Source organism: Pogona vitticeps, chromosome 5 (genome assembly GCF_051106095.1).
Source record: "Pogona vitticeps strain Pit_001003342236 chromosome 5, PviZW2.1, whole genome shotgun sequence".
Classification (NCBI taxonomy): domain Eukaryota; kingdom Metazoa; phylum Chordata; class Lepidosauria; order Squamata; family Agamidae; genus Pogona; species Pogona vitticeps.
The window spans coordinates 20740091-20759085 of record NC_135787.1 but is presented as its reverse complement, the minus strand read 5'-3'; the positions used below and the strand labels follow the sequence as shown (position 1 = coordinate 20759085).

General features: G+C 39.7%; 1 protein-coding gene across 1 annotated transcript; it reads right to left on the bottom strand.

Annotated features, from left to right (window-relative positions):
• Positions 1-4303: 4303 nt before the first annotated feature.
• On the bottom strand, positions 4304-17935 carry C5H4orf17 (chromosome 5 C4orf17 homolog). Its single transcript, XM_073001889.2, has 8 exons — positions 14792-17935; positions 13210-13389; positions 11871-11938; positions 10525-10674; positions 8571-8652; positions 7200-7371; positions 4796-4839; positions 4304-4538 (listed from the first exon to the last, which is right to left on the bottom strand). Exons 1-8 carry the CDS (start codon positions 14901-14903, stop codon positions 4327-4329), a joined length of 1020 nt encoding a protein of 339 aa, XP_072857990.2. The 5' UTR covers positions 14904-17935; the 3' UTR covers positions 4304-4326.
• Positions 17936-18995: the final 1060 nt, after the last annotated feature.

Below are 18995 nucleotides of genomic sequence, written 5' to 3'. Positions count from 1 at the left end.
ACTTTTGCTAAACCAATATATTCTCTATCCTATACCTGCTGTTCTGTTTTGTTTTCCCCCCTAAATGCAGAACACTGCAGTTTTTCTTTCCAATTTTTTGTTAGTTCTCAACTGTCCCTTTTTAATGGCAATTTTTATATCTCTCCCCTGCCCCATCTTTCAACACATTGATTTTGTGTAATCTACCAGGTTGAATAAGCAGTCCCTTGATTGAGTCATTGCAAAATTTATTCCATGTTGAAGTTCTTGCTAAAATCACTGTGCCAGTGTATTTTAATTCATTATATACAGAAGTGTACCAAGAAGCACCTTAATCAAAACTTTTCCCCAGTTTGCTAAGAAATCAACAATGTCTTTGAATAGAGTTTGGCAGCCAACTGAAAATATAATCACTGGTACCACATTTGACTGGTGTATTGACAATATGAGGCATTTTCTAAAACCTTTTGCTGAAAACAAGCCCTAGGTTAAAGAAAAAAAGCGATGGGAAATTCTAATTGATTTATCTTGGCTAACCTAACCACCTTAGGGTGTGATCCACAAATCCAGCAAGCGAGGAACTGTTTCTTGTTGCTGTTTATTCATGAAAATAATATGCAACCATAGTTTGTTTCATTTTTACTAATGCAGTAATACAGCCTTTAACCAAGGTTAATAATCACACCTTTCATATGATAATTTGCGTGGTCCTTCAGTATGGTGTGTTGCTGTGAAAATTGCAGGAATAACATGAGGTACAGTTACAGTCAGCTGCATACCCAAAGTGGTCAACAGCAAGGTTTTTGGTATCAGTGGAATGTAACTTAGACAGTACTAGCCTGGGACACTAATCAACTGCATGGACACTAAAATACTTTCACCTTTGTGTTACTGTGCTTCTAGGAGAGACTAAGGTAATAGAACAGCTGCAATGGAAACTCTTGAATCCTTTCAGTTTTCCCTTTGCACCCCCTTAAGAATGAGAATGTCTGTTTTTGTTAGGTTTAAAGTATTGGTTTACAGCCAAAGGCAATTTATGGTTTTCCAGATGATGTTGGAATGTATGCCACCAACAATTCTAGCCAACATTGGAGGGCTATAGATTGCCTGCTCTTTGTAGGATGTACGCCCTCCACACCCCACTGGTTCTTAAGCAGTACGAACCTTCCACATAAGTGGGGTTACTAGTACGTGTTGCCCATCTCGTGCAATTTTTCACATCTTTTCAACTTTCTTGCGTACATATTGAACATTATAGTGTGGCTCCCTTTAAACCATAGGCTATTTCAGTTTTTTAAAAATTAATAATTGACTGCTTGTAGAAAAGGCTTTCATTCTTGGTACTAGTGCATTGCTAGCCTTTTAAGAGAATAGTCTCATGCAAAAAAAGGCATGCTTATTGTGCATTACTAATGTTTTTCATTTTACTGACAAGTTACAGTTCTAGTGATATGTTTAATGGCTCCCTAGAGTAAGCTGCCTAAATATGTGCCCAGGAATATTAGGTTGCAGTCTGAGCACTTTTATGAAGTGTTTGACATGGATGTATGACTGTTTAAATTAGTGTATCTGAGTCTTTTCAGTAACCCAGACAGACAGGACCCTAAAGACTGTAGACTCAGCTGTTGATGTCTGAGTAAAAGAGTTTGAAGATGTGCCGTATTGCTTTATTATAGTACTATGAAATGTGACCACCTCACCAGAATAGTCTTGTGTATCTCTTGTTTCTGTGCTCTGCCTTGTTTTGGTTCTGCTTGTTTTGGTGGAGAACTCATGAGCAAAAAGAGCAGGTGGACATGGATATTGGATAGACGGAGGCACAGGAATTATTTCCCCCCATGCAACTTTAAGCTAGTTAGATTGCTATGCATTAGTTTAGAACATGCTCTCCAGAGCCAGGATCCAAAGGGCCATGTATGCCACACATACAGTTCATGGGACTTCTTTGTCTCCCAACCCACTGCAGCATTTCTCACATGCATGTAAAGCTTCCCAGAAGACTGGAAAACCATACATTATGATATTCTATGTGACACAAGGAGCTATGGCTGGAAAAAGAAATAGTTATCCTGCCTACATAGGTATATGCAGAAGGAGTTACTCTTTTGTATATGTACTTTGGATTCCATTATTTCTTGTAAAGTGCTGTGTAATATAGGAAGACTTTAATTCTAAAATAACTATCCTGCTATATTAACACAGTATGTGTATAAAAATACGTTGCAACAATTCATATTTGTATTTGGCAGCATTTTTTTTGTTATGGTTATGCATCTCCATGAGCAAATTACTCTAGTGCTGGCATGCAGGGTACGTGAGTATGCTGTTCCCACTGACCTCACACATGTGAAGCTGTAATTAAACTGAATTTTTAATTGTGGCTTCATATTGCTTTATTGGCCAAAATCTTCTTGCGTAGCTATGCAAATATGTAGCCCTTAGAGGTAAGTTGTGTCAAGTTTATTAACTACTATATAGACATTAACAATTGCATACTGAATTACACAGATCATTGTGTAAAAGATGTGTGCTCATTTCTTGAGGCAATTCATCTCCAAAAGTTACACCATTTGTGTTGCACTGGTGTAACTAGGCAAGAGGATTTTGGCCATTGATTTGTATGCACTTTGGCCTCATATCTTAAAGGAACAGTTAAGCTAGACATCCAAGAAATGTCCATATAATTCTATATTCCGCCAGCATCTGTTGCCCTACTGATTAATAAAATTAATTAAATTTTAAAGAATTTTGCTTGATTCACATATACAGCAAACACGTTCGTGCGCCTGTGATTTAAAAAGTATTGGCATTCTCCTTCACTATCCCAAAAAGGAAGGAAACGTTCAAAATGGTAGTAGCACCACATTCATTTTTGCCTTCATGCTCAAGTTTCTTAATACGACTGATTTGAGATAATATCTCAGACAACCATTCAGAAATGAGTCCCTCGATATTGACAAACCTAAAAAATAGCTGTCAACGGTGAGGATGGGTGGGGGAAGAAAAAAGTAAAATACTGTAGCACTTTTAAAAATTAACAGATTTATTTCAGTTTGCACTTTCATGAGTCAAGACCCACGTCTTCAGACACAGGAGTGCATACACATATCCTCTGTATTTATTACCTGGTTGCGAGATTCGTGTCTAGGTAAGGATATTGGTAATAGACAAATGGACAGTGGTTTGTTCACATAGGAGGGGGACGCTCACACTGTTAATCAGGAAATCCCAGTCATGCTATAAGATTTGACTGTCACGGGAATCCTAAAAGTTGCGTTTGGGAGAAAGGTCAAGGTCTGTTGAGGCAGACAACTTATATATACCCATATTACAGAAAACTGGATTGTACACTGGGAAGCCTTGTTCTTTGCTGAGCCCTTAAGAGATTCATTAAAACTTGTTTGTATAGTCAATTTCTTCTGTCTCCTTTATGTAGCAGAAATTGACTACATAACTAGAAATTGGCCACTATGAAATGCAGGTACATGTCTTTGTACTCCTGTGTTTGAAGAACTGGTTTTTAATCTGAAAACTCACACTGAAATAAACCTCTTGGTCTTTAAAATGTTACAATATTTTCCTTTTTTCTCCTTTTCACCAGTGTGCTAAGAGAGACTTAACACAGCTGCATCTTCGGAAACTGCAGAAAAGAAAGAGAGAAAAAGAGTGTGGATATGAGTTTAACGTGAATCCATAACTTATAGATTTGTAGGAAGCCCAGTAAAAGTACAGTGGACCCTTGACTTACAGACTTTTTGAGTTACAGACTTCTCTGGCCGCAAAATTTAGGTTTGACTTGCAGACTGAGATTTGACTTACAGACCAGAAAAAACCCAAAATGGAACAAAAACGGCCTGTTACGGGATTAATCGGTTTTCAATGCACTGTAGGTCAATGGAGACTTGACCCACAGACTTTTTGACTTGAGAACCACCTTCCAATACGGATTAAGTTCTCAAGTCAAGACCCCACTGTATAGTAAATTATAGTCTGTTAATAGATCTCCTAGAACTGACTTTTGTTATATTAGTCAAAAATACATTCAAAACTCACGTTTATGAAGGAATAAACTGTCATCTCCCTTCTGACAGCATGAAAAGTGCCAGGGTTGCTTTTTCTATTAAGAATCAGATGTCATGAATTCTTACAAAGCAGCAACAAAATTTATTTATTTCAGTGTACTATTCACGATTCAGATGAGATTTTGTATGCTCCCATCAAACTAGGTGGGACATAGCAGGTTTGTTGCTTCAGTGAAATCTCAAGAGGTCTGGGCTGATTATTAGATGTTTAAAGTACATGTTTTGGGGTGGTTTTTCTTAAATTGTGCGTTGCTTTTCATAGGTGCTAAACATGAGTATATTCTCTTGAAGTCCTCTGTGACCGCTTAGAGCGTGACTTGCTATATAGCAACTGGGTGCTGTTTTGTGACGATGCTGGAGAATAGGCTTGACTTCCGTGGACTGTAGATCTGCTAGTGGAATGTTCTAACGGCAGGTGATCCGAAGTCGGGATTCTGATTTTTCCAGTCCTGGAGAGTAAACGACCTCTGTCTTTATCTAAAAGAGATTTTGCCAAGCAAAATTGCCCTAAAAATCAGAGCTATGAAGATCCCTTTTCATGCATCTGATAATGCAGCTATTACAATTTATGATACCATGAAAGTAATTGTGTGAGGTGCCAAATGGCAGGCAGAGCAAGTTGGGAGAGGGAGGCTTAGTCTTGTTTTGCTAAATTACTTGAGTTCTTCTAGTCTCCTGAAAGCAGAATGTCATTTTTTTTTTTGGGGGGGGGGTTCCAATTGCTTACAACTTACCTTGTTTTGATCCTTTATTGGTTGCTGGAATTTGGCTTGGAGTCCTAAAGGGAAGAAGGAAGGCTTATGTACTTCAAAATAACATAAATATTAGATACATAAAACCTGATGAGGAAAAAGAGACAGAAGAAAATTCACAGTATACAGAATATAAGGAATTAAATAAAAGGATACATTGCATGCCACAACAAGCTACTGTATTATGTTATTTTTTGAAATCTGCCATGTGGAGTGGAAATGTATATGCTCGTAAGTCCTGATTCGAAAGGACAATGTGAATTCATGGTTTCTGCTTGGCTTACAAATTCTGACTGGTTTAAGCCAGTGGTTAACCTTGGGCCTCCAGATGTTCTTGGACTACAACTCCCAGAAACCTTCACCACCACCTCTGCTGGCCAGGATTTCTGGGATTTGAAGTGCAAGACCATCTGGAGGCCCAAGGTTGGGGACCACGGGTTAAGCCATGGCTTGCTCTGCTGCATAAATCCACAACCATAGCTTCTTTTTTGCTTCCTTTCCCAGTTTTTCACCCCAAAATGGTAGATAGCAAGAATCAAACTAGAAGGAGGAAAGATAAACCATGATTTGTTTGGTCTTCAGCAATGTAAGCAAAAATGAATGGATAACACAAACCATGATTTATTGTGATGTGAAAGTGCCTGAATTGAGCACAGTGATCTAAGCATTGCTTCCTTTTTTTCCTATTTCCTTTCAGTAAATATTCTAAGTAAAGGAGTATTAACATCATCACTTTTCAGCTTTCTTTATTATAGTGAGTAGTTCTTAGTTCAGGATCTCAGGAACAAATAAGCTTCCGCATCTGTCATTTAAAATTGATCACTGCAGTGAAGTCCAATAGAAAGCAAATCTATTTGATCACTGGGCAGTTGTGCCCAGTTCCCATCCAATTTATTATCTTGGAAGTACTGCTTTAAAATATGACCTGGACATTTTTAATTATGCCCCCATTACAACTGATTTGCAGGTTGTGCCAGTATGTATGTGTCATTTGTGGGCTGAAATTTACAACCAAACATCTTAGGAAATGAAACTGACTTTATTTCTTGCATGACACACTTGTGGGCAGAGCTTTAAAAGTTACTTCTTAAAAGTAATTTATTTTCACTACTCACAATAGTGTTTGAAAAGTAATCTCTTGCCATTACTTGCTAGTGTGGGGGAAATAACAAATTACTTCTTGCTTTTTACTTTTCTATTAGTTTTCAATATTTCTTTAAGACAAAAATTTGGAGAATAAGAGAATTGATGAAACTTGTAAAGCTCTCATGTTTCTTGTAACATTTTAAAGTAGCTCTACAAACTAATTAGAAAATTAGAAACTTCATTCTCACTTGTAAAATTTCTTTTGAAATGTTGATTCATTCTATCCTGTTGCAAACAAAGAAAACTGTTTACATTAATTGTGATCCTTGTAATATGTTTTTTCCCCAAGCTCTATTTCTGGAAGAATAAATTATGAGAGTTGCTGTAGTGCCAAGTAAAGTTATAAAACACAGCATTTCCATATTTGCTGAGCAAAGCACTGGTTGTGAATAATCTCTTAAATCTAGGTCAATGAATTCTGACAATCAATTTCAAATTAAAAAATGGATTTAGTAGGATTTTCGTACTAAACTCTTGGCTCTCCAGATGTTTTGGTCCACAGTTCTCATGAAGAACAAGTTTCTTTTTGGCAAGGGGGTTGGGGAAAGGACAGCACAAAAAACAACTAAAAACATGGATGTTTCGGCAGGCCTTCCCCCCCCCCAGCCAATTCCTGATCTCCCCTTTCTTTCCTCATCCCTATTGTCTGTCCTATCTTGTTGAAAGTTTCTCGTTATGTAAAAATCGTTTTTATATATATTGTGTATTCTTTGTTGTAAGCCGTCTAGAGTGGTCTTAACTGACTAGATAGGCGGGATATAAAATGAATGAATGAATGAATGAATGAATGAATGAATGAATGAATGAATGAATGAATGAATGAATGAATGAATGAATGAATGAATAAATAAATAAATAAATAAATAAATAAATAAATGAATAAATAAATAAATAAATAAATAAATAAAATAACAACCTTCAGATTGGGAGTTGTAATTTGGTTCAGTAGATAGGAACAGCCAATTTTCCAAAATTAAAGTCAATGAACATTTTTACCTGATGAGCATAAGGAGATGTTTCTTCAGTTTATGGTTACCTCTGTTAGATGTGAAGTCCCCATGAACTTTCCCAGCATGGCCAGTGATAAAGAATTATGAGAGTTTTAGTCCAGAACATCTGAGGACACAAGATTTTCCATCTCTCTTGCCAATGCTCAAACAAAGCATATGCTGAAACATATGATAATTGTCTATCTCACTCTATTTCCTAGAGCAAGTTCTCTAAATGTATCTAAATTTACCTGACTTGGTTTGTGTCGTCTGCTGTTCCTTGCTGAACTGCTTGCTGATTCTTCAGCATACTCTGCAAATTCAGCCTCTCTGCTTCATTTTCCTTCTGCGGTTTTTGCTGATAATTTAGCAGCTCTCTGCTGGTTATATCAGCACGTATGAAATTCGACACAAATTCCTTCTCTGAAACACCAGGAACATGGGGCAGCTTCTGTTTAAAAGGGATGCCTTCCAACTCAAAAACAGGCACAATATCACTGAAATGTAATACAAGCAATTGACAGTGCAAGGTTTTTTGAGAGTAGAGATGGGCATGAACCTCTGGCTTGGCAGTTCAGCATGGTTTGTTTCCTGGCTGAACAGCTGACCCATGATTTGGCATCCCACCTTTCCAGTAGGCATCCACTCAGAGGCAATGCCCAGAGGAGGTGGGGTGGAGTGCTGCTGCTGCTAATTGGACGCCTGCTGGAGGAGGGTGGGGCACCAAATCATGGGTCAACCGTTCAGCCAGGCAACAAACCACTCCGAATCATTGAGCCAAGAGTTTGTACCCATCTCTATTTGAGACCTTGGAAATTTTACTTTTTTGGAAAAAAAAACCAAACTTCCATGTTCTGGAGTTTGTAAAAAAAAAAAAAAATTATATTTCCATATTCTGGTGCTCTTCTGTAGGCAACATCCATCCTCCTTTGTTGCTAAGAATGTTTTGCACAAGCCCATCATGTAGACAGAACATCTCCAGAAACAGAAAAAGATCTCTGTGGACGTCAGTAGGTCCTGAATGTACAGAAGGTCCACTGCTTCAGTGTGACCTAGCCTTGTAAGGAATCCAGTAGATACCTGAATTGGTAATCTTACCAGGGAGGGAGGACAGTGCATATATATACGTCTCTCACTCACTCACTCACTCACTCTCTCTCTCTCTCTCTCTCTCTCTCTCTCTCTCTCTCTCTCACACACACACACACACACACACACACACACACACACACACACACACACACACACACACACACACACACACACACACACACACACACATACGTACTGTCCTACCTCCCTATATATAAAAACTGACAGAAATGAAGATCTTTTGCCTTAACCTTTATTTAAACAAATGTGATCTTAATGTAACTCATCTGTGTTATGAAATATCACAATATTGTGAGATGAAATCTTCCAAATTAAACGTCACAGTCACCAGAGTTTCTGATTGGAAGGAATGATGATGATCTGATTAGAAAACATCTAACACCAGTTGTATGCCTCTTGAGATATATCTCAAACATAAGTTGCAGGAATCACCCACCCACATATGCAGCTTCCTATTTGCATAGCCAAAGATCAGTTCACGTTCTACCTGTGCACATTTTTTTTCATACCTTGAAGAGTTGCCTTTCCCAGCCATTCTTGGATCTCTGCAAGGGAGTCTGTCTGTAAAATATCACGAAGCTTCTCAAGGATCTAGGGGAAAGGCAGACCGCTACTCAATGGAGGAATTTCAGCTAGATCTATTGTTCAGCTATTACAGCTGTGCAAGTTTTGAGAATGTGAACTGCATGTCTCTCTTCAACAATGCTGGGGTTAGGGGTGCAGAACCCCCCTGTAGTTCAAAATCCATCTATAACACTCATGCCCCCAAAACATAACTACAGAGCATAAACACTTGGTTCATATATAGAGACACACAGACGTCCTCTGACCCACATCAGCCTCCCTGCATGCCCTGACACCCTCCCTGACCACTGCATGGAGCCACAATACCAGGAGAGGGGGACCATCTGGGCTGCTGCCATCAGATCGGGGACTGTCACACTGCCAACAACAGGGGCTTCAATAAGTCTGAGTTCCACCTTTCTCAGGCCACTTCCTGGAGTCAAATAGCAACATAGTATTTATTGATTTTTTTTCATATTATTTATTTTAAAAAATCAATGCATAACTAAATCTGTGTTGCTCAAAACCATGCAATTCAAGGGAGAAGTGTACATTTTTTGTAGAATTTGTCTGGCTCAGGATTAGGGCTGAGCTAGAAAATGAATGCACATTTTATGTGAGTCCAGTACATGTTCTCATACTGGGCATACAATGTCACTTAATTTACACTGTTCAATTAATTTTGTTCATACATACATGCATGGTATGTTCTGATTACAATATTGTCCTTTTCCTATGATCTCAGTTGATGGGATTTAAGCAAATTGTAATTGAGGAAACAAAGGGCAAGGTGTGTGTATGAAATTTTGCAATTTCTCTAGCTCCACAAATACTGTACTGTAATTTATCCATTATAGTTGAGCAGGATCTAATCTAGAATTGCAAAACATCTGTTTTTACTTCTATCTGAAATTTTTGGGGGACTCTGACTCTGTCCTCCAGTTAGATCTACTATAATGAGAACCAGTTTTCTTATTTTTCTGAAATTATGAAAGCTGAAACTTGTTCCCTTGAAAGTATAGTAATATTGTAATTTGTTCCCATTAAGTAATAGAAATAGATGCTATTTTCAAGATAATTCTTGGGTATCAGTAATTTCAGCTCCTGTCTGCAGGCTTCATGCATTATTCCAGGGGAACAGTGACAACACAAAAGAATGCAGGACTCAATAAGACTGTTTCAGACCCCTTTCTGTGGAAAGCTTACAGGAGAATCAGTGCATATTCTCTTATCTCAGCATTCATATATTCTGTAATCTAAGAACCACTCACTTTGTGGCTCAGTTGAGCACTCATCTGAGAACTTAACACCTCCCCACAATCCATCATGTGACTTTTTTTGTGATGGTGGACTAGAACCGAGGGAAGCCTGTTAAGGCACTCGGCACGTACTGAAAGAGCCATCAGAGTGAAATTCTCACCACAAACTGTTTAAGCTCTAAAACATTTCAAGTGGGGCTCTGTGCAGTTTCAAGACTGCTGTTTGCAAATTTATAGAAGACCACTCAGGAAGTTCCAGTTATATATAACTAACCTGTCCTTCTGCTGTTTTGGTACTCTGAAAACTCACTGGACTTGATGAAGAATTTCATTAAACTTAAAAGCTTGTATCACACATATCCCAACATTCTTAACTTTTTAACGGGAGCATTGTCACCGACAACACATTTTCAAAAGTTGTCTTTTCAGTAGATTTAAACAGGTTGGTTGCTTTCACACAGACAGTGCAATCCAATGATGTTACTCACAAGTAATTTCGATATTACTTTCGAATAAGAATGTGCAGCATGGTAGCCTGAGGGTACTATATGCTGTCCTTCTAGTTCATCTTACACGAGGGAGGTATGTAATATAGGAGATATGGGAATATATGGAAATATAATTATTGATTATATCTTACTTTTATTTCATGCTCCAAATAAGATGGGGTATAATTAAAATTCTCTGTGATTTCTGGTCTGTAACGCATTGCCTGGCCAGATGAAAGACGGTGGTCCGGGGCAGTTCTACTATGTGGACGATCTCCAAGATACTTCCTCAAAGGATCATCCTGAAGACAAAGTACCATATAAAGAGAAGCAAAAGAAATACAATTCCCTTCCTCACTTTTTTTCTGTTCAAGTGTGGTAGCACTAGAATACATAGTTGACCTTTGGGTTCTTCAGTCCCATGCTAGATGGATGTTTTCAGTGGTCCTAATCTATGATAAGTAATGCAGTAATCTTCTCCGAACTGGTGTGCCTTTCACATTATGGTGGATGACAACTTCCAGAATGACACAGTGGCTTGAATCCTGTTGGTGTAAGTTATGCCCTAGTTTTCTGATGATATCATTAATCACAGCATTAAAAGCTTCCCATTGCTCTGCTCTACATCACCAGGCTCTGAGGATCCCTAGGGATCCCCTGTCTTGGGGCAGCCTTTGGGAACAGTGAGAGGAAATGGGGAATAATTTAAAGCCAGAACATTTTTGTTGGCTGGTGAGGAGGAGGGAGAAGTTTTTTATTTCCTGAAACAGCCCCAGCGTGGCCCTGGCTGATGACATCACCAGAGTGCCAGGGCATAACCTCTGCCAACAGGATTCCAAACTCCAATTCCCAGAAACTCCTAAGTGGAGGAAGACCATCTGTAGACACCCCCTGTGTTTATGCCTGTAGAAACTGAAGCTTCCATTCACAAGATCATACACGCACCTGCATGCACAGGAGTTGAACAGTCATTTGGTTCTATTGTTTGTTTTATTATTTTGTTCCTTTTGGGGGTATTTTCATGTTTTAAAAATAAAACCCGATCAGAGAATGTCAGTTATTGGGCAGGTTTAAAATGTGACAAATATGTGTAGATTCATGTTGAGGCTTGCTAAACCATATACTGTAGGGGGCTGGACTGTCAGACCAAAGAGGCAGCGAGCATATAACTCTGTTTATCCTTTGTGTGTTCAGACAAAGAGAAGGCAGGCTGAGAACATGGCTAGAAATACATTCAAACAAGCCCTTGGAACAAAATACTGCAGTGTTCCTGTTCAGGATGCTGAGAGAGGAAGACACCTCGGTGTGTGGATACAGGCTTTAAAATTAAAACCAAAACAAGACCCAAAGTGTTTGATAGTGCCTTAAAATACATGCAAGAAATGCAAGAACAGAGATATTATGTGCATTTTTTTCCTGTGGTTCAGAGGATCTGGCTTTAAAAGAAGTCTTGGTGATCTGAAATATTGACGGTGCTAGAAATTGCTTTTCTAATTACCTTTCGCTTTAAAAGCGGGGTGTTCCCTGCTCTTTTTGTGAGGTCCACTATCTCATCTCTTGCATGATCTGGAATAGAAGAAAGTTTTTTGATAAATTAGTGTTGAAATGGTTAAGGATTAAAAACTACTAAAAACAACAGCCCCACAATTCATCGTGATATTTAGTGGAGGGAGAATGTTTCCAATTCAGGTGTGGGACACTGTAGTACTAGCACACAGGAGATCAGTTAGTATTGTGCTCATAATTTTGCCCCATGAGAATTCTAGCCATTCTCATTGGAGATTGGAAAGAGATTCCTTGCAGAAAAAATGTTGATGATGTGTAAATTTTTGAAAACTTCTCATGACTGAGGTTCAGGATTACCCTACCTTGCCAGGTCAAGGGCGTGTCAAATGTTCTCTCTTTCATTGTACAATCATCTTCGTGCTAATTGGCAGCTCTACCACTTCCCACATCTCAAGGATAGGGACCATAAGGCAATTGATTTCATAGGCTGTTTTAAGGTCAGGAATTGGGCAACCAGGGAAGTTGCAAAGTGATAAGGAGAGGTGTAACAGAAAGCAAACAAAAGGCACACATGGAGGAAGCAGAATGGTAGCCAAGGTGCCCAACAATTGTTTTTGTAACTACTTCTAGTGGCGGGGGGGGAAACACCCAAAAGTTCATCATGAGCAACCGGGGGGGGGGGACCCTCTGCTATAACTACCTCTAAAGTTCAGCTGCACCTTTGAGAAACTGTTAGAGATTTTCCCTGTCCCTTTGAGAAGTCTGGTGAAATTGTCTTCCCAAATTTTCCCGCTCACAAATAGTAGGGAGACTTTTGGGGAGCCATTCGCTCAGAGTTATAACATAAATATTTTCATAAACAAGGTACAGCCCTGTGCCTGCATCTGCTGGAGAACAATCAATTCTTCAGCAGCAGCTAATTTTGAAACAGAATTTGAGGAGGTGCTGAGACAGGTTTTCTTCCAGAGACTGGAGAACGTTTTGTTTTGTTTTGCATGTTAACTCCCACTAGCTAATGTGGCTGGGGAATTCTGGCAGCTACTGTCCCAAAGAATAACTTTCCCAAGCTCTAATCTCCCTACAAAGCACTCTTGGCTGTCAAGTCAGAAATTCACCCAGAGACAGCAGGAGAGACTTGGGTTCCTGGGCTTTTAGCTTCTGATGTTTATTGGAAAAGGTAATGGGGAGAAAATAATTCGGATGTGTGAATCTCAGAAGCCTAAGGCAACAAACCAACTTGATCACCGTCTGATCTTTATAGGGAGAATTCGAGCTATAATTTTGAAGCAGAAGGTTCATATCACTGTATAGTGATAAGAGTGGCTCCTTACCAGTAACATCCTCCCTCCGTTGGATTTGTACCAGGTTTGGCAAAGTAGTTCTGGGAAGAGAATTATCAGCAGCTGTTCCAGCATTTCTGTAAAATTGACCATGATCAGGGCCTGGTATGATGAAATGTCCTTCATTGTAGCCTCGATCTTTAACGACACAGACAGGTGTATCGTTTAATCCTGGGAAAGAAACCATGGCTTTAATGTAACACTTTCCTTATTTGTGTGATTGAATCTTCTAAAAGGATGCAATCCAAATGTAGATCATGAACCACATCTTGGTTTCTTAGGAATAGCTCATCTGTGCATCTGCACTTGACTATGCAAAGTTCAGGGCTCATTGGCACTCATCACAGGCTTATAAAATTAAGGGGCTCTTTTGTATGTGCAAATGCGCTATTAGAGATTTATCAGCACAAACGGAACAACCATTTAATTGGCTGTTCAAAAAAAAGTAGTGCATTTGAGTTGACATTGCTCAGTAGGATTTTTGGTATCACCTGGCAGGACAAAGTTCCAAACAGAGTAGTCCTAGAATGAGCTGGAATTTTCAGCATGTATACATTACTGAAACAGTGACGTCTACATTGGCTTGGGCACGTCATGAGAATGGCTGATGGTCGGATTCCAAAGGATCTCCTGTATGGAGAATTAGTGCAGGGAAATCGCCCCAGAGGGAGACCACAGCTGCGATACAAGGATATCTGCAAGCGGGATCTGAAGGCCTTAGGAATAGACCTCAACAGATGGGAAACCCTGACATCTGAGTGTTCAGCCTAGAGGCAGGCGTTGCATCATGGCCTCTCCCAATTTGAATAGACCCTTGTCCAGCAGGCCGAGGCAAAGAGGAAGTCACAAAAGCAGCAAAACCAGGGAGCTGGCCAGGGGACAGATTGGATTTGTCTTCAGTGTGGAAGGAATTGTCACTCTCGAATTGGCCTCCTCAGCCACACTAGACGCTGTTTCAAGTCCTCCATACAGGGCATGTTACCATAGTCTTTCGAGACTGAAGGATGCCTGAGTGAAATGCTCAGTAGGAAAACGCTTGTACCAAGTCAGAAGTGGACCTCTTTGTATAGCCTGATATTGCCAACACTGACAAGCAGTTGCTCTCCAGAGTTTTAGGCAGGCTTCTTTCCTAGCCAGAAACTGAACTCAGGACTATAGTTTCAAGCTTATGTTCTGTCACTGATCTGTAGCCCCTTCCAGAGGCTATATTAATTAGCCTAAGAGGAAGAAAGCACATTAGCATAGTTTGTTAATTTATCATATTTCATTAGCTGCAGTTGACTTGCTCTAACCCCTGATAAATGTGAAAGAAGGTCATTAGTAACAGTCATTATTGTGTCTAGAAGTAATACAAGCTGTGCATGGTCTGGAAAGAAATCCTTTTCATGGACAGAAATAACTGAAGTAATTTTTCTAAGCTCTGTCATTATGCAAACAGAGAGAAATGGTGATTGTTTTACATCCTGCAAACACTAAGTGCATTTTAACCCACTCACCCCATGCATAAAGCCAGCCATTTCTCTCTAGAAAACCAAAAGCAGATGCAGAGATCAGCATTGAAGGAGGCTTTTACCTTTCATGTGGCACACAGTCTTAGGATGTGGGGTATGTCTGCAAGCAAAATAAGTTGTTTTCCCATATGGGGTCAGCTGAGGCTCAGGTTGTGCTTTGAAATTGATGTTCATGCTACAGCTTTTCTGTTCTTGTTAAAATTCTTGATGAAGCAGGGAAGAGCGGCATCTCATCCGGAAAGCTCTGTTACTGGCAGTGTGGAGGAAATAATGGTCACACATGTTCACATGACATACTCTTTTGAGATTTCCTACCTTTTTAAAAAAAACTCCTTTTTACATATCTTTTTGGGCAAGTACGGAGAAGGAAGGTTACAAATAAAAATGCCAAAAGCAGCAAATGTGTTATATATAAAAAAATAAGTGTTTCATTCTTCAGAGTCATTTCGCTGAATATTATCATTTTGCAATGGAGTGCGCTCTGTGTTATGTTCACACACACAAATCTGTTCCATTGAAATTGTGTTTAGTGTGCCATCAAGCTGATTCTGACTTACGGCAAACCTTGTAGGATTTCCAGAATGTCTGAGATATTTAAGTAGTAGTTTTACCAGTGCTCCTCAGCAAGTTTCCACGGCCAAGTGGAGATTTGAACCCAGGTCTCCTGAGTCCTAGTTAAACACTCTATCCCCTACAATACACCGGCTCCCTCACTGAAATTAATGGGAGATCATTCCAAAGTATAGTTCTTCCAGACTGTCTATAACACAACTAGGACAAACTAGACAATGAATCAGCCTATCGCTTCCAGCTCAGAAATGTTTACATGGCTGGATTGTGCCCCCTCTTTACTTTAATTAAGGGACAAAATGAAACAGAACTGAAATCCTTATAAAAGGATAGCTCAAAGAAAACACCTGCAGAATAGGCCGAAGAGGAGATATATTTTGCTCAACAGTGAAAGCTTTGTAGAATTTTTCTTATTCTATACTAGTTCACAGGAAGCTAGCTTCTGCTGAATCAGGTATTTTGGCTTTTTTGAAGCTAAACTATCTTTTTTTTTTTTGGCTGAAGAGGCAAAGCAGTTTTTGCAAAGGCGTATTAAGTCTTTATCACAGCCTCTTTGAGACTGTCAGAGCTCAACATACCTATTGCTGTCTGTCACTCACCCTTCTCCTCACTGAATATCTCAGGAAAACAAGCAAGTAGGCACAGAAGAAACAGCACCTTCACTTTGGAACCCAAGAATTTTTCTTTCTCCAGGGTTCTACATACATCACTTCTTTTATGACATATTACAATGGTAACGTAAGCATGGGATTTCTCATCTCACTGTGAAGTAAGGAAGAAACGATTGCATTCCACGCTCCTTACTGGGAAAGGTATTTATTTATATGGTTGCTCAGCTTACATGAGTTGATCATGCCAGTGTGAAACAGAATAAAGTTTTACAATAAATATTGGCCACTGAATTAACATCAGGCAGAACATAGAAAACTATCCGAATAAAGACTGGCTGTGTTTTGTTCACAAACTAAACAATCATCACTGTGTATGGCTCTATAATAAGAATAAATCAGATTCTTAAAAATGTTACATTCTTTACAATATACACACCCACCTTGAAGACACTTTCAAAATAATAATCTTCTGTCATTTGAAAAGAGAAATATATTGTTTTTATGCAATACCTTTAACAATCTGCCCACTGCAGAAATTCCCTACATATTTTGTTAAAATGCAACAAGCCTAACAGTTTATACTTACAGGGTATGCAAGGAAATTGCACCATCCTGTGCATTGAAATTTAGGATAAAGCTTGTGCACCACAGTGTGGTTCAGTACGCCACTAGATGGCGATGTTTCATACCCTGCAGTATGCCACAGAGGAGCATTTTCCCCGCTTTTGGGACCCTTTAGCAGCAGTGTTTTGCTCAAATCTGTAAGACACTAGTCTCTACATATGAGTCATTTAACCTACCCTGTTCTGCCTTATCTGAGATTCTGAAACAGGGCATATTAATAACCAAGACAGAACATTTTTCGTCTTTTAAAAACTTAATATTTAATATTTGTTGTTCTTATTGAATATTTAAAGCCTTCTTGATCTTACCATGGATTCCAGTTTTACTATATTCCCAATGTAGTGTAGTGGACAGAGTGACGGACTAGGACTCTGGAAAATAGGGTTCAAATCCCCACTCAGCCGTGGAAACTCACTAGGGGAATGGAACTGGTAAAATCACTTGTTAAGAATCTCACTTCCCTTATTGTTTAGTCTTTAAGTCGTGTCCGACTCTTCATGACCCCATGGACCAGAGCACGCCAGGCCCTCCTGTCTTCCACTGCCTCCTGGAGTTGGGTCAAATTCATGTTGGTTGCTTCGATGACACTGTCCAACCATCTCATCCTCTGTCGTCCCCTTCTCCTCTTGCCTTCACACTTTCCCAACATCAGGGTCTTTTCCAGGGAGTCTTCTCTTCTCATGAGATGGCCAAAGTTGGAGCCTCAGCTTCAGGATCTGTCCTTCCAGTGAGCACTCAGGGTTGGTTTCCTTCAGAATGGATAGGTTTGTTCTCTTTGCAGTCCAGAGGACTCTCAAGAGTCTCCTCCAACTCCTTCAAAAGCATCAGTTCTTTGGTGGTAAGCCTTCTTTATGGTCCAGCTCTCACTTCCATACATCACTGCAGGAAAAAACATAGCTTTGACTATGCAGACTTTTGTCAGCAAGGCGATGTCTCTGCTTTTTAAGATGCTGTCGAGGTTTGTCATCGCTTTCCTCCCAAGAAGCAAGTGTTTTTTAATTTCTTGGCTGTTGTCACTATCTGTTGTGATCATGGAGCCCAAGAAAGTAAAATCTGTCACTGCCTCTGAAGCCCTGTTAGAGTTGCTATAAGTCAGTTCCGACGGGACAGCACAAAAAACACACACAAAGAATATGCCACATCACGAACACATGATCTGGGTGGAAGGACTCTGTGGGTGTTGTGACTTGCTATTCTGTCTACCATGTGAATGTGTTTACATACAAGTCTTCACCAGGAATGCAGGTCAATAGATCTGGTGAAAGGAATTGAAAATTGCAAGAGAAAGCATCTCCTTTGTATTATTAATGTTGAAATGCTTTTAAACTAGTTGCAGTTTGACTGTGTTTTAATACCAACAGGTTTTTATTTGTAACTGTTTTGAATCTTACAGTGGGCTGCCTTGAGCAGTTTTGAGCAAAATAGAAGATGTATTTTTTTACATGTACTGTATTCCCATTTTCTTCATTGACTGGAATTCAAGGCAAAATGTAAATGACATAAAATTTTAAAAGACAATAAATGTATATTTCATTCACTGTTGAGTACTTGGCACTGGATAAATGAGTTGTTGTCTGTGGAGTGAGCCCACAGCTGGATGGTGTCCTCCAGGACCTCTGAGGGTAGTTTAAGTGGCACAGGATAAGCTGGGAATAAGGAAGAAGAAAGCAGTCTGTGTTTAGAAGCACTGCATCCTTAAAAGGAAAAGACAGCTTGGTTATTTAAACAGAATAGCTTGGCTTTGTTTGTGTATCTGCTGTCTCAGGGCCATAGCACTAAAAGGTTTGCCTGACAGGAGGAATAATATTGCAAGAGAAGGAAACACAGATTTCCATTAACCTGTGTCGTAGCCTTCAAGGGTCAGCAGGATTGGCTGAGGGCCTGCCACTGCCGATTCCAGCCTGCAGTATCTGCGACATGAGGCCATTGTCTCCCTCTGTCCTAATGACAGGACTGGCCCATCATGATTTGAGGCATAATTTCTAAAGGTGCAAGGTGCTGAAAATAAGGACCCAAACAACAACAGCTGCTTCAAGCAACAGTGGGAATCTGGAAACCTGATTGAGGCCTTGGGGTAATGGTGTTATTTCTATTCATGTAGCAATCCTAAGGCTAACACAACTCTGACAAGTGTTGATTTGAGCCAAATAATCCCCAGTGTCAGACCAAAGGGTGCAACCAGACAGGGAAACAGCTTGCATTTTGGACTCCATGTGGACCAGTCCAGTGCAGGGTGTTGTTTTCTGGTGAGCACGCAATGTATGGGCAATAATGATTCGAGCTGACCTTCAATCCATCCAATCCATGCCCAAGCTGGATCCCTTTTGGTCTAATGGCAGAGCTAGTCTTTTGGGGGACTGGCCTGGAGCAATTCCTGCTGGATAGAAGGATCACTTTATGGGAGATCACCCTTAGCAAATCAACTCTTTCCAACGCAATCAGATGCAATTCTTTCTGACCA